The 13,493-nt window shown below is 52.7% G+C and overlaps 5 protein-coding genes across 5 annotated transcripts; 2 read left to right on the top strand and 3 right to left on the bottom strand.

Moving 5' to 3' along the window:
- The first annotated feature begins 1,241 nt into the window (after nucleotides 1-1,241).
- On the top strand, nucleotides 1,242-2,446 carry BJX68DRAFT_237839 (alpha/beta fold hydrolase). Its single transcript, XM_071040254.1, has one exon. It carries the CDS (start codon nucleotides 1,280-1,282, stop codon nucleotides 2,252-2,254), a length of 975 nt encoding a protein of 324 aa, XP_070898690.1. The 5' UTR covers nucleotides 1,242-1,279; the 3' UTR covers nucleotides 2,255-2,446.
- BJX68DRAFT_267154 (uncharacterized protein) lies at nucleotides 2,410-3,813 on the bottom strand (the record flags this gene model as incomplete). The annotated part of the gene is made up of 4 exons (XM_071045726.1): nucleotides 2,410-2,836; nucleotides 2,937-3,367; nucleotides 3,491-3,598; nucleotides 3,670-3,813. 4 exons carry the CDS (start codon nucleotides 3,811-3,813, stop codon nucleotides 2,410-2,412), a joined length of 1,110 nt encoding a protein of 369 aa, XP_070898689.1.
- Nucleotides 3,814-7,640: 3,827 nt separating this feature from the next.
- Nucleotides 7,641-8,006, top strand: BJX68DRAFT_267153 (uncharacterized protein; the record flags this gene model as incomplete). The annotated part of the gene is made up of 1 exon (XM_071045725.1): nucleotides 7,641-8,006. The coding sequence occupies one exon, from the start codon at nucleotides 7,641-7,643 to the stop codon at nucleotides 8,004-8,006; it is 366 nt and encodes a 121-aa protein (XP_070898688.1).
- Nucleotides 8,007-9,031: 1,025 nt separating this feature from the next.
- Nucleotides 9,032-10,820, bottom strand: BJX68DRAFT_276021 (major facilitator superfamily domain-containing protein; the record flags this gene model as incomplete). The annotated part of the gene is made up of 3 exons (XM_071047984.1): nucleotides 9,032-9,339; nucleotides 9,447-10,496; nucleotides 10,581-10,820. 3 exons carry the CDS (start codon nucleotides 10,818-10,820, stop codon nucleotides 9,202-9,204), a joined length of 1,428 nt encoding a protein of 475 aa, XP_070898687.1. The 3' UTR covers nucleotides 9,032-9,201.
- A 713-nt stretch (nucleotides 10,821-11,533) lies between these two features.
- On the bottom strand, nucleotides 11,534-12,681 carry BJX68DRAFT_276019 (alkene reductase; the record flags this gene model as incomplete). The annotated part of the gene is made up of 1 exon (XM_071047983.1): nucleotides 11,534-12,681. The coding sequence occupies exon 1, from the start codon at nucleotides 12,638-12,640 to the stop codon at nucleotides 11,534-11,536; it is 1,107 nt and encodes a 368-aa protein (XP_070898686.1). The 5' UTR covers nucleotides 12,641-12,681.
- Between the last annotated feature and the right edge of the window lie 812 nt (nucleotides 12,682-13,493).

Raw genomic sequence — 13,493 nt, 5'->3', positions numbered from 1 at the left:
AAGAATGAGCGGTAGTGCGGGCGTAGTGTGAACCAAGGAGTTGGTGTCCCTAGGGATATGAGCACTTGTTGGCAATCTCATCGCCGCCTAGAAGGTCGATCATATTAGAGAGCTGACTATATCGAGAGTTTTACCTTTCTTGATACAACAATTAACAATCTGCCTTTTCTCGGGAAGATCGAACTAAATTAACATTTTCAAGTTCTTTCTTTTTTATTCAGATCTCTGTCAGGTGTGCTTTTCTGGCATACTGTAGCTGCTGGGATTTCCGCGTCCCGCAGTCTATTTGGAAAGAGCACTATAATATGCGTGCATACTTCATTTCAAAGAAGAATGTAAGAGGGATCCTGAGATTGCGGGCATTGAATCATGCCCATGATAACAGAAGATATGTTGACATCCTTGCTCATCGCCACATCCATACCCAGCACACATCAAGTTATTCCTTAAGCGCATGATCCATAGACATCAACCAAAGGTTCCTCGCTGGATGCTGTTCAAACATACCTAGTACTGTCATAGGCCTCACGCAATGTTATCATAACCAGCAAGACTACTATCTGAACTTGCAGGATGCCGTCATGTGGTCTCACTAGGGGTCGGCTTTGTGAATGAACAGATGGATTTCGGCTCCTTTTCCGGTTGCCATAATCTAGTACAGGTACCCAAAGTAAAGTCATAGTCTACATGTATCGGAGCGCTAGCAGGATAGATATGAAGAATGCCCCCTTGACCGGAGTCTAGAAGTAAAAGTTGCTCAAGCAGCCCGGTAAGCTGCCTACTATTCACAATTTGGCCTCGCTTACAAAGCTTGGCTGACAATAGCATCATAAGCAGATCCAACCTGAGTATCGGATTGTTGATGTGTTTCCCGTTTACGATTCCCAACTGTATCAGATGATCTAAAGGTAGCAATCAGACATGGAAATACGGCACGTCACCGAGATTAGCAAGCCAGAGGCGAGCACACGAATGGTGGGCTGGGCAGGATTATCGGCACAGGCTAAAGCTAGAGAGGTTTAGGGGTTGAGTTAGCAGCGGCGCAGCCTATTCCAAGTGGAGTAAGCTTGGTTGTGCTAAGCAATGATTCAGTGATCCAGCCTTCAGCTGCTCAGCCCTGATCCACGCAGCTGAATCATGTCCATTTTTTAGGCCGCCAGCTCGCCCTCCGCTATCTCCGACGCCGAGTTTCTTATTAAAGGCCGACACTTTCCCCGGCGGGTCGCGATTAATACTGACCAGATCACATCTGCCACCTACCGACATACCCACTATCAAAATGGCTGACCTCCAGCACATCGCCCTTACCACCAAGCCAACGGCCCAAATCTCCTACACCTTCCACCCACCAACCACCCCGTCATCAACAACCCCGCCACCCCTCCTAATCTTCCTCAACGGCCTCGGCCTCCCGCAAGCCTCCTGGTTCGCAACAATCGCCAACCTCCAAGAATCCAATGCGCCCCTCCCCGCCCTCCTAACCTACGACCGCTACGGCCAAGGCTCCACAACAGACCGCGACCCCGCCGACGCCGGCGCTGAAGACCCTACACACGGGCACGACTGTCTCGCCGTCGTGCGGGATCTGAGACAACTGATCACGCAGATCGCGAGTGAGAAGCTTGACGTCAAATCCGAGGATGTCGATTCCATCCCGCTGATCCTAGTCGCAAACTCAATCGGGTGCGCGCTCGCGCGCCTCTATGCGCACGAGTACCCGCGCACCGTCGCGGGACTGGTATTGCTCGACAGCGTCCTTGCCAACTCGGACTTTGTCTCAATATTCCCAGACCCCGACGCTGGCGATTTCGACCCCGCGTCTCTCCCCGAGGGGATCCCAGCGGACGCCCTCCGCGCCGCGCGCGAAGGCATCGCGCGTATCTTCCACCCCTCCGTCGGGAGCAAGGAGGGTCTCTCGCGGAAGAACCTCGCGTCGCTCCTCCCGGACTCCCACGGGCCTGCTCTTATTGGACCAGATGGGAAGGGACCGTGGGTTACGGTTGTCGGGCATGACTTTGACACCTTTGCCAAGGAGTCTGCGAGGATGCCGATCGGTGGGAGGGGGGAGGAACTCACGAAGACCTATGTGAACCCGTATTGGAATAGGTATAATGAGGGTCTTGTGAAGATTACCCGAGAGGAGGGGAGGGGCAAGGGACCGGTTATCGCGGAGGGGGCGGGGCATTTCATCCAGAAAGATCGGGCGGATCTTGTTGCTGGGGAGGTTTTGGAGGTTCTTGGGAAGGTGTTGTAGAGCGTTTCCCATGGTCTTTAGTGATAGAATAGGAATCCCCCGTCTCGGTTCAGCGATTGGACCCGTGAATGTGAGCCCCTTGGAGAAATGGCTACCCAAGGAGATTGAATGAATTACGATGCCATTTTTAAAGAATCAGCTTTTTACGCCCACTGCTAGACACTTGCTTGACTCGCAAAGATGCGTCCTCCCTTCCCAACTCCAACTCCATCCAGTAAAATCCCCTCCTCTTCCTCCGTCAACGACCTCAGCCCTACTAGCCCCTTTACTCTCCCACCCCCGCCCCCACCACCCTCAAATCCCGACCTGTACGACTGCCTCCCCCTCGAGATTCTCGACCCAGCTCCACTAAATCCACCATTATCCGACCCCATATACCTCCGGGCCCCCGAGGAGCCGGACCCCGATCCGCCCAGCGAATCGCCTCGAAGCAGCGGCCTCCACGTTGCGCCCGCCGAGGCAATGATCCCCACGGCGCTCTCGACTATACTCCAGAAGATGACGGGGTTATTTGTCAGGAGGCTTTCGGAGAGGGAGATGGAGGGGAGGTAGATTATTCGGATGATTGTTGCGATTGCGGCACTGTACAGCCAGGAATGTTGTTAGCGGGGGAAAGGACGGGTAAGGGGATACATATTTGCAGAGGTCAATTTTTGAACGTTGAGAGGAGATGTCGACGTACACAGACCCAACCCCCAGCAGCACACCGACAGAAACCTTGACGCGAGTCCGCATCTGCGACGACCATAAGATCAATACGGGGAGGACAAGACCCAGCGTCAGATCCGCGAGGAGCGTCCACGACGCGTGCACGATGACCACGGCCACGACTTCAGATATTGGTTTGCAGGATCCGGAAACGCTGCGACCCGTTGCGGGTCCATCTCCTCCGAGAGCGAAATCATGCTGCTGCGTCCAGAAATACCGCACGGGGTCGCAGTAGAAGACCGCCCAGAAGAAGGTAAATATCGTAACGACGAATCCGGAACCCGCGAGGATGTAGAGGGTTAGGCGGTGCGCAGGAGTCGTGACGATGCGGGAGAGGGTGAAGATTATGGAGAGCTTGACGAGGAGGTTTGTGGTGAAGTAGAGGAGCTCGCCGATGAAGACGGTCTTGTTAGGGATGAGAAGCATTTGTCAGTTTGAGTCTCAGTGCGGTATGCTTGAGGGAACGGGAAGAGGCATGCGGCTTCGGATGGAGTGACAAGGCAAGAGTGATCTGGACGCATTACATACCTTCAATCCATTCTCATAGTCACCAGGCGAAACCTCCGAGCTATATCGCCCAACGCCGTAGACTAGGACGCCGAGGATGTAGCTTAGCGAGAAGCCCGTATATACAATCTGTTCATGATGGATTGTCAGCCCCTCAACCCTCTCCCTTGGCCTACAGTAATTGCAGAATGGGGACGTACCGCCGCACCTGCCGCAAGATAATCATCGGTCGACGTATTGTTCAACAGATAAAACCTGACATAGAAGCGCAGGACAACCGAGACCACCGATATCGCATACAGCACAATGCAGATCACCGCGCAGGCCAGCGGGTCGTATGGCATGATGTCGGCGCCGGAGTGGCCGTATGGGTCTCATGGATATTAACAGAATCAGGCTCTGGGGCCGGGAGAGAACAGAGAAAGGGCACACGCGGGCGAAGGCCGGTGTGCGATGTGGAGCCCCATTATGAGGGTTTGTCGTTGAAAGGCCAAGGTCGGGGGCCCCTGTGGGGGTGGTGATGTTCGTCGGGAGGAATCTGGGGGCCGTTGACACGAGAGAGGTCCGTGAGTGCCTCTTTGTCTTCTTGGAGTTAGGGCCCGTTGACTTGGTTGGTCGCTGCGAACGCCTTCAGGGGCACTGCGAACCTAATCGTCGGGTCATGTCCACATTCCGACGCGGGTGGCGAATCAACCTGGCCACGCGAGGTTTGTCCCCAGAAAATCGGGAACAGTGAGAACTTATAAACTCTATACCTCCGGTGAGTCTGAAATTCGAAGTAGGTGAACTTCCGAATGAGTAAAAGATAGCCTCATATACCGGGGACCCATTCCAGATCAGCCTTCTGTATGCCCCGTGCTTATCGTGACCGACGCCACCCAAGCGTCCCCGCACAAGCACCAAGAACCGAATAGATTCCATTTCACCACGTCTCTTCAAACGGGTGGAAATGCCTCCAAGACCCCAAAGACTTGGAATTGTTTCTACGTATCTCAAACCGCACCTTGCGCTAGCGCAGGTATCCACCCTAACAAATTTCACAAGTTTTTTGTCATAAAAATCTATAAGGCTATAATAAATAGATATTCGATAACTCCGTCGCATATCTAATTGCTGGGACAGCACGCTCAGCCGCCGTCAAGCCCGGTGTCCGCGTGCCTGTTTCAACCGAGGCCATTATGGCATCGCGCTCAGCCAGGTAAGACAGGTTCGTGACGATCAGCTCGCCTAATCGGGCCGGAGGAGCGGCAGCGGACACGTGATGCAGAAGAGATTTTAAGAGGGGCGAGGGGGTTGATTTGCACGCGTCCACTTGGGTCTCCACGGAGGATGGGAGGATTGTTGCCAGCTCAGGTGGAGTATGCGTGTAGTGTCCGAGAAGGTAAACAGTCATGGAGAGGCTTAAGCACGGCAAGGTCGCTAAAGGTGGGCCAATGGACGCCGTCTAGACTCTGAATAACCTTGCTTGGCCTGATCTGGAGCCTCAATTGTTTCAGGGTATGTCTGGCGAGGAACAGCGCCGGATAAAAACTGCGAAGACCAAGGATCGAGTGGCTGGGGGCCGTACTCTGGCGCGGAATAGATATGGCGGTATGATTGGAGTTTTGGGCAATTTGCAATCAAAGTACGCCTGCGGACCAATCCGACGACAGGTGAGTAACAGTGTTTGAAGACTGTATCCGTCTTCATGCTCGTCGCCTCACAGTCCATCTGTTGCGAGTCGGCGCAGCGACGGCAAGCGGAGGAACATTAAAGTCCACTTCGTCATACGCTCATTCTCGCTTTTGAACTCGTACCACCGCGCCGACACATAGGCCTCCTGGACATGCTGCAGTGTCAGCGTGTCAATAAGCTGGCCACCGGCCCAGTCAATAACCCGCTGCACCCACCGGCTGGTCTCGGGGAATTGGACCGAAAACCGGGTAAGGTTAGGTGTCAGGGTGGGCAGCAGCGCAAATCACGCATCGAAATCCTCGTCTGTAGCCCATGCCGCCCCGTCTTCTGCAATGAGGCATGCATGTCTATTGAGCGCTGAATATGATGGTTCCACTCGAGGTTTCGGTAAAGAATAGGGTTGACGATGGCATGGAATTGGTGAAAGCCAGATTAAAGAGATCTTCTCAGTCAAGCTGTTGTGCGATGACAACACGGACTTCTACTGGCAATTTCTACAGCATCTGGTACGTGCAGGGGAAGAGAAAGAGGGAAAGAGAGGCTTTAGGGATTTAGCCGCTGAGATATGAAGGCCAAGGACTGGCCAACAAAATGGCAGGTGATCGGCTTGTTACTATACTTTTTTTTGTGAGAGAGCCGGAACGGAATAAGGGCAAGCTTCTACCTGCCGTTGCAGAGGGTCGTTGGTTATATTGGTGTGAACCAAGGCTTGATGTGCTGTTGCACTTCGAATCATCAGCAGACAGACATGTAGACTCGTGTCTCTACCATTCGACTAGTTCGTCCTACTGATCTCAGGATATGACTTACCTTTTGGCTTGTCCCCTCTTTCCTCGCTCTATCTCATCCCCAGGGAAATCTGAGACCCAACATCTTCACTATCCAAAGAAGACCCGCATTGATCGCCTGTCACTCTCTGCGTCGCCCTTGGCCAAGGTAGTAGAGATGCAAGTTGAACCATGCTCTCGCGTAGAAAGTTGGTTTACAAAGCTGATCCTATTGCGGTGAAGGAGTATGGCATCGCCAAGATGGAAAAGTCGATATCCCGCCAGAGCCAACACCATCTCTACAACAAGAGCTGAGTCAATCTGCTTCCAGACACTGTCTCGCCGAGCCTGCAGCACCGCGAGGAGGAGGAAGATATAGACACCTTTGTCGCAGGGATCAATAATCGGCGTAACTGGACAATTCCCGGCCCCGCAGTTTGAGCTGACGAGAGCCATTGCGCATGGAAAGATGTTGCTATTCCACCAGACTCCCTCGCCACAACCACTTTTCTCGTCAGCCATGAACACGACGTTGATCTTCCCTTCCTCAAAAACCCCATCTCCGTTGTTGCTAGAACTGGAACTTTCTAATCACTCGCGTACAATATGTAACGACAGTTGGCAAGATGTGTTTTCGAGCGAACACCGAGCCATGCTGCGTAAACATCTCCAGTGTGTAGCGAGGGGAAAAGAGAAGAATGTTTTCCCCAGAAAGTCTGGGCTGGGCGGCTGAGCTTGATTCGCCTGGGGCTGGCGCCTCGTATTCAAGATCGTCCACAGGCACACCACACTTCCCTGTTTGGGTCTAGTAGGAAAACCCTCATCTCGTACCGCCGAATTGCCAGGGGCATTCGAATCCAACTCTCGTGTTCGCCGAAAGTTACTCCAAGGAGTGCAAGCCCTGGTTGGCGTTCCCTCGTATTGCAATTACGGGCAAAACCTTTGATCTCGTTCAGCCCGGCATGATGCTTGTGAAAGGACACAAAATCCGATCTCTTTCCCAAGGAGAAGCCCGGGGGGCGCTGGGGTTCTGTTGATGCGGAAGAATAATAACGAGCTCGTCTTCAACTTGCTTAAACACGCAAATGTACTCGGCAGACTGCCACGAAGCTCATCCTAAAATTTCAGAAGATGGCAACTTCTCCTTGTGCCTACTTGTGCTAATTATAAACACTGTTGGCTCCAGATAATTGACTGGCATTTTCGGCGAGATACCAGCTCGTAGTGAATGGATGGCAGTCGCCGGAGAGTCCTCCGTCATGGGGCTCTTCTGCTTCCTGACTCGCTGGCCATTGCTCGAACCCTCCCGCCTCGGAATTCGTTTCCTGCCCTGTCCAATCACCTGCTCGCCGTACCTTAATCTCCAGGAACGCGGCTGCAGAAGCGCGGAGGCTTAGCGGTTGCGCGGACTCTGAGCTGCCCACCCCGGGATGCTGATTCGTGCTAGGAGGGGGCGGAGCTCGTAATAACGGGGAATCGCCCGTAGCTCGCTTTGGGGATATGTTGGGCTTTCCATGAATACGAGGCGGCGCGAGGGGCGAGTTTCAGATCCGGCAAGACCTCGGCTGAGGAGCTATTTCTGGAAATGAATCCTATCTGGGGTGATTTTGAGGCGTAATTGGGGCAGGGTATAAGAACTCCCTCCAGGTCCCTTCCCAGCAAGAACAACCAACGTTTCCCTTCATTGATATCCTTCCTCACGAAAAAAACCAAAGTCCCAAACCAAAACCATGAAGTTCCAGGCCACCGCCCTCGCCGCCCTCCTCCTCCCCCTGGCCGCAATGGCCATGCCAAACCCCAACGCCAACCCGGAGGCCATCGCCGAAGCCGTCCCCGCCCCAGACCTCGAAATCATCGAGTTCCCTGTTGACCTCGACCTCGACGCCCGCGACGCCGAAGCCGACGCCTCTCCCGAGGCCCTTGGCCTAGAGAAACGCGACCGAGCCGTCTGCAAGATCGTCAACTCCGGCTCGGCGAGCGTCAAGTGCCGCAAGGGGCCCGGATTTAGCTACGGCGTCGAGGCCTATGTGATCCCTGGCAAGGCATATGGGTTTGATTGCTATAAGAAGGGGTCTTGCTATAAGGGGAATTGGTGAGTTTGCCTATGTGTTTTTTTTTGTTTTTGGTTTTTTTTCTGCGCGGAGCGTCTGGTATGGGATAGATGGCCAGGATGAACAATGTTACTAATCCTGGGTTTATTATACAGCACTTGGCAGAGGATTACATGGAGTGGAAGGACATGCTATGTTAATGGATATTATACTGACAACAAGTGCACTATGGGTATGTACTGTACTCTCCAGCAAGTTGCGCTGGCCACATGTGATAGTATACTGATTTGATGCTGCAGCGTCTCTTGGGAAGTGCTAAGTAGGCAAATAATTTGGCTTTTGGGGTTATAGTGAACTACTATGGAAAGCAGGAGGAAATAATGGTGGGGCGCCTTTTATTCTAGTTACAAAACCAGGGGTTGTCGCGGGGAGTAGCATAATATTTATAGCAAGCGACACAAATGCGGTACATATTTTCGCTCTTCTCTTTATTTACAAATAATCCACTTATACAAGGTACTATCAACCTGCGCCTATGCTTGACAGAGCGTATCCCAAGTTCAAGGGAAACGCTCTATCAGTAAAGCGTGAGTGGAGTAGAACCAACCTAGGGAGTAGCAGCTCCGAGGGCAAGACGTACTTCCAGAACCGGCAATACCGAGGCCCCTCGAAATCTTGGTTAATGATGGCAGAGCTTCCTGCACCAAGCGTATAGTCTACCACAATCCTAACGACTCGCCATACCCAGTAAGCGGCCAGAAGTTATGATAATACCTAGCAGCTCCGGAGGAGAAATGATATGTAGGATAACGAGTTCTAATTGGGTAACTCATGGTTGTACAGTCTTGTCCTCATACAATACACGCAATCAGGTCTAACGCAGATTTATAGTTGGATAGTAGTAGGCTGCTTGGTATAGTTTCTGGGCCAGGGCAGCATAGCGAAAAATGCATGGTATAGTATAAAATGGAATCTTTGTGAAGCTTTAATGGACAACCGAGGTGCCCAAAGTACATTCAGGTGTATACTCAGGATGTATTATATTCTCCGTTTGCATTTGATTGATAATCCTTGTGGCCCAGGGCCGCATATAGCGGTCCGAATTGGCACGAATCGTACCTAGGGTACGACCATAAATTATCACACCGTGAACCTTCAGGATGCGAAGTGCAACTATACCAATACAGTCTATTCTAATCTAGATCCTCGAGGCAAAAAAAGCGTGTCTTGCCGTAGAAAACTACTTGGACCGCGAAGCCGCGAACTGGATAGCAACAGTGGGGAGCAAAGCAGCGATAGCGACAACCCCGCACATGACACCTGCTGCACCGGAAAGCTTGAGCGTCTCGAACATGTCAGGAAAGTAGAACGGGCCGATCTTGCCAGGATCAATCATTAGCTGATGATCTCACACGGTCCGAGTTCGAGTTCGAGAAGCAATGACATGAAGGAGGGAAGGAACAACAAGAGGAAGATAAAACTCACAAATCCATAAACCTGGCGATACAAGTTAATGCACACACCGACATCCGTCGCCCGCTCCTTGTAGCTATCGACCGCAAACGCGATGAGGATGGTCGTAACAACCTGATTCCCAAAGCTCGCAATCGCCGCGCCGACGCAGGGCGTGACATTCCACGTCCTGTCCGCCTTTTCCAGCTGGACTCCCCAGACGAGCAAGCCCGCAACAACCGTTACGTACCCAATGTACGAGAGCCACAGCCGGTCCGCGTCGCGGACGTTCTCTCCCTCTCCTTCTTTCAGGTTCCTCCCCCTTCTTCGCTTCAAAGCAACCAGGAACCAGTCGGAGACGGGCCCGCTGACCTGCTCGCCCAGGACGCACCCGATGATGATAGCGATGAACTGCAGGCCAATTTGCTGCGCGGTGAAGTGGAACTTTTCGCCAAAGACGATGGGCATTTCGACGATTAGGGCGATGTTCGCGTAGCAGAAGACGACGGCGTGTGCGACAGCAGGGATCAGGATGCGGGGGTGGCGCGAGAGGAAGAGCGGTTCGATGAACTCGCGGGGTCGCAGGGGGCGCGGGTCGATGCGTCTGGGGATGAACTTGGTGAAGAATCCGCGTTTGACCGTCTCATTTGGCTTCCGCTGCTGTCCCGGGGGGATATACAGAGTTTCCTCGCCAATGGCGACATAGAGGGCCAGTTGGACGAAGTTGATCATGGTGAAAATCCAGAAGATCCACTCGACGCCGATATGCTCCGTCACGAAGCCCATGATGAAGGGCCCACAGGGCGTTCCGAGCGTCAGCATCAATGTCCACCAGCCCAGCTTCTGGGCCCGGTGCTCCGGCTCGCACAGATCGTTAATCACGCCGCTGCCGATACCGAATGGTGGCGAGATGAGAATCGCGCCGAGGACCCTGGCAGTCATTTGGGCGCCGAATGTGGTGGACCGGGCAGAGCCAATGTTGCACAACATCGCCCCAGAGACTGAGAGCAAAAAGACATGGTATCGGCCGTAGATTGCGGTAATTGGTTTCCATACGAACGGGGCGATTCCGAAGAGAAGGATCTAGAAAGCCAAAAAAAAAAAAAGGTCAGTAAGTACTCCGCGAACTGCAATAGGCAAACATAGGATGGGTATGTGAGTACCCACCTGCGCGGAGGTGAGATAGCTGGCCTGGGGCACAGTAATGCCATATTCTTCTGCCAGAGACTCATACGCGGGGATGATACCCGCAGCGACGAAAGTCGCAGACATGGAGTGGAATGCCACCATCAGGATCTGGGCATTCTTCTTCCACCCAGGCCAGTTGCGCGGGTTGGCAGGGTCCTCCATCATGTAGGAGTCTTGCTCTAATGGTTCTTGTGGTGGCGTGGGAGCGACATCTTCCATGTGAATCGATCTCTCTGGGAATCCTTGCCCCTGAGGGTCTCTGGGGAAGACATTTTCGTGTCTCAATTGATGCAACACGGATCAAGTGGTGCGGGAATGGTGGTCAGAAAGAGGAAAGCCTGGGTATTGCACAGTTTGAACCTTGCACCACGGGCGAAGCAGTATTATAGAGGACCTCCACCGATCCTAAAATGCCATTTCCCTTCCCACAGCCCTTCAATTCCGCACTCTGGTGGGCCACATCCCCACGGGGACGTTCAGGGGCTGTCGATAGACCTGGGTCATGATAAACCATGCCGTAAGCCACCCTGGTTGGCTGGTCCTAGGGCACGGGAGGGTCTCAAGGGCCAAGGCGTATATTCTTGGTGGATACTGGACTCGGACCGAACTGGTAATTCCGGACACCTGCGGAAATTGACCGCTCACGGTATGCGTGGACCCGAGGTGGGATATGGCATTTTCCAATGGGCTCCGAACAATCGGGCCCGGCTTCGGGATGGCACCCGAATCCCCGGAACGAAACCCGGAGCTTGCGTCACCTAAGGAGCTTGTCCCCAGGCATCTGCCAATTTTCACTAGCCTAAGCAAGCTTGGTTTAATAACTTGATCACTTCAAGCTTTCCTGTATATAGTTCTATTGAGTGTATTCCAATTATAATGAGTCTTCGTCTATGTCTATGGTACATCAAGTCCGGCTTGCGTCATGTCTTAATCTAGTTCTTCAGCTGCAGAAATTCAGCACTGAATGGATAATCCGCATATCCCTCCTCACTCATCGCTGCATAAAACGTCGATCGATCGTACTTGTTCAGAGAAAGTCCTTTTTGAATCCTGAATGGCAAATCCGGGTTTGACAGGAAGTGTCGACCAAAGACAACAGCGATGTCGTTGTTCTGGTACTCCTCAAATGCTGCCTCTGCGTTCTGCGGGTTATATCCACCTGCCACGAGGACTGGAGAGGTCTTGCCCCAGATATCGAGAAGGAACTCGATACCTTCAGTCTTCTCAGTATCTACATTATTGATGACACGCGATTCGATGATATGCAGGTACGCCAACTTCAGCTCCTTCAGCTGCTCAACAAGGTATGTAAACTGCGGCACGGGATCAACCATCCTCATCCCCTGCCAGGTGTTCCAGGGACTAACACGGAACCCAACACGCTCAGCTCCAACTGCCTCAACAAGCGCACGCGCGACTTCCACTGCAAATCGCGCGCGATTGGGTACACTGCCTCCCCACCGATCAGAGCGACGGTTCGTGACATCCTGCAGGAACTGGTCGACCAAATACCCATTCGCACCATGTACCTCAACACCGTCGAATCCAGCCCGAATAGCGTTCTTCGCAGCGGTAGCAAAGTCCTCGATACAGCCTTGGATCTGAACCTCGGTCATCTCCCTCGGAACATTCCTAGAGCTCGCCGGGTCCATGGGTACAGCGCTCGGCGCAACAAAATCAAACCCTCCCTCGCGCTTCAACGTCTCGGGGTCCGCGGCCCGTCCCGGTGCGAATAGCTGCGCGAAGATGTAGCTGCCCTTGGCGTGGACTGCATCCGTAATCTTCTTCCACGCTTCAATCTGGGCCTCTGTGTAGACCCCAGGGAGGTGGGGGCAGCCGCCGTGCGCAGCGGAGATCTGGACTGCTTCGGCGATGAGGAGTGTCCCTGGAACCGAGGCGCGTTGTTCGTAGTAGGTTGGCGTTATGGGGAGTTGGACGTGGTTGGCGTCTGCGCGGAGGCGCGTTAGGGGCGCCATGACGACGCGGTGCTGCAGTGGGACATTGCCAATGCGGAGGGGTGTGAAGAGAGGCGATGGCATTGTGATGGGCCGTGGGCGTGATGGTACAAGATGTGGAAAGGAAAGATACTTTAGGGTGTCGAGAAGTTGAGATACTGTACCTGGCCTGAGCCTCGATTTGTAAGTCTTCACTCCGGTGCTTCCTCGGGGTTCCAGCGGGAAGAAAATTTTGAAAAGAGTGGCATCCGAAGATCGATTTCCAAGTGAATGCCAATCAACAGCCGAGATCAAGAGGCTGTGGGGATTCAACCGGGAGGAAACCGTGGGACGGCCATTTGCCCCTGGGCTCCATACGTGGCTAATGGTTAGGTTCAGAGATGATACTTTCCCTTTGATTGAATAAATGAGTCTTCTGAGAGTAGTAGAAACTAGAAGAAAACAAAAATTAGAGGTATTCAGTCCACATTGATACCACATATATATATATCGCCCCTAACGTACGCAAATTTCGAGGGCGACTTCTACAAGATCCGCTAACACTTCGCACTATTAGCTCGAAATAACTAGATCAAAGAATAGCCCAAAGAGAACAAGAAGCTTAGTGTAGTCCCCGGCTCATGGCTCTTCAGTCCATGGTCTGATTGCAGACAGGAACTTTAAGTCGCATTTGTCGTGGTTGGAAAGTGTCTACAAGCCATGCGTCTGGGGTTTGCAATCTTAGGATTACAGGTATATATGGCTACATGGACCATGCACTACTGTGACTTAGTCGGCCTTTCAATAAATACGTGGAATCATAGAGTTCTTCGTAGAAAAACGCATTCCGACCTTGATTAGTATGAAGACGGCCAATAACTAAAACTAGACCTGGTCTCGACAGTATTACAAATAATAAAAATAGAGAAACGGAAAAATCCGCAAAGATGGAGAGAAT

Source organism: Aspergillus pseudodeflectus, assembly GCF_044049435.1.
Source record: "Aspergillus pseudodeflectus strain CBS 756.74 chromosome Unknown BJX68scaffold_23, whole genome shotgun sequence".
NCBI lineage: Eukaryota > Fungi > Ascomycota > Eurotiomycetes > Eurotiales > Aspergillaceae > Aspergillus > Aspergillus pseudodeflectus.
Note: the sequence above shows the minus strand (reverse complement) of the source record. Positions and strands in the feature narration are given on the sequence as shown.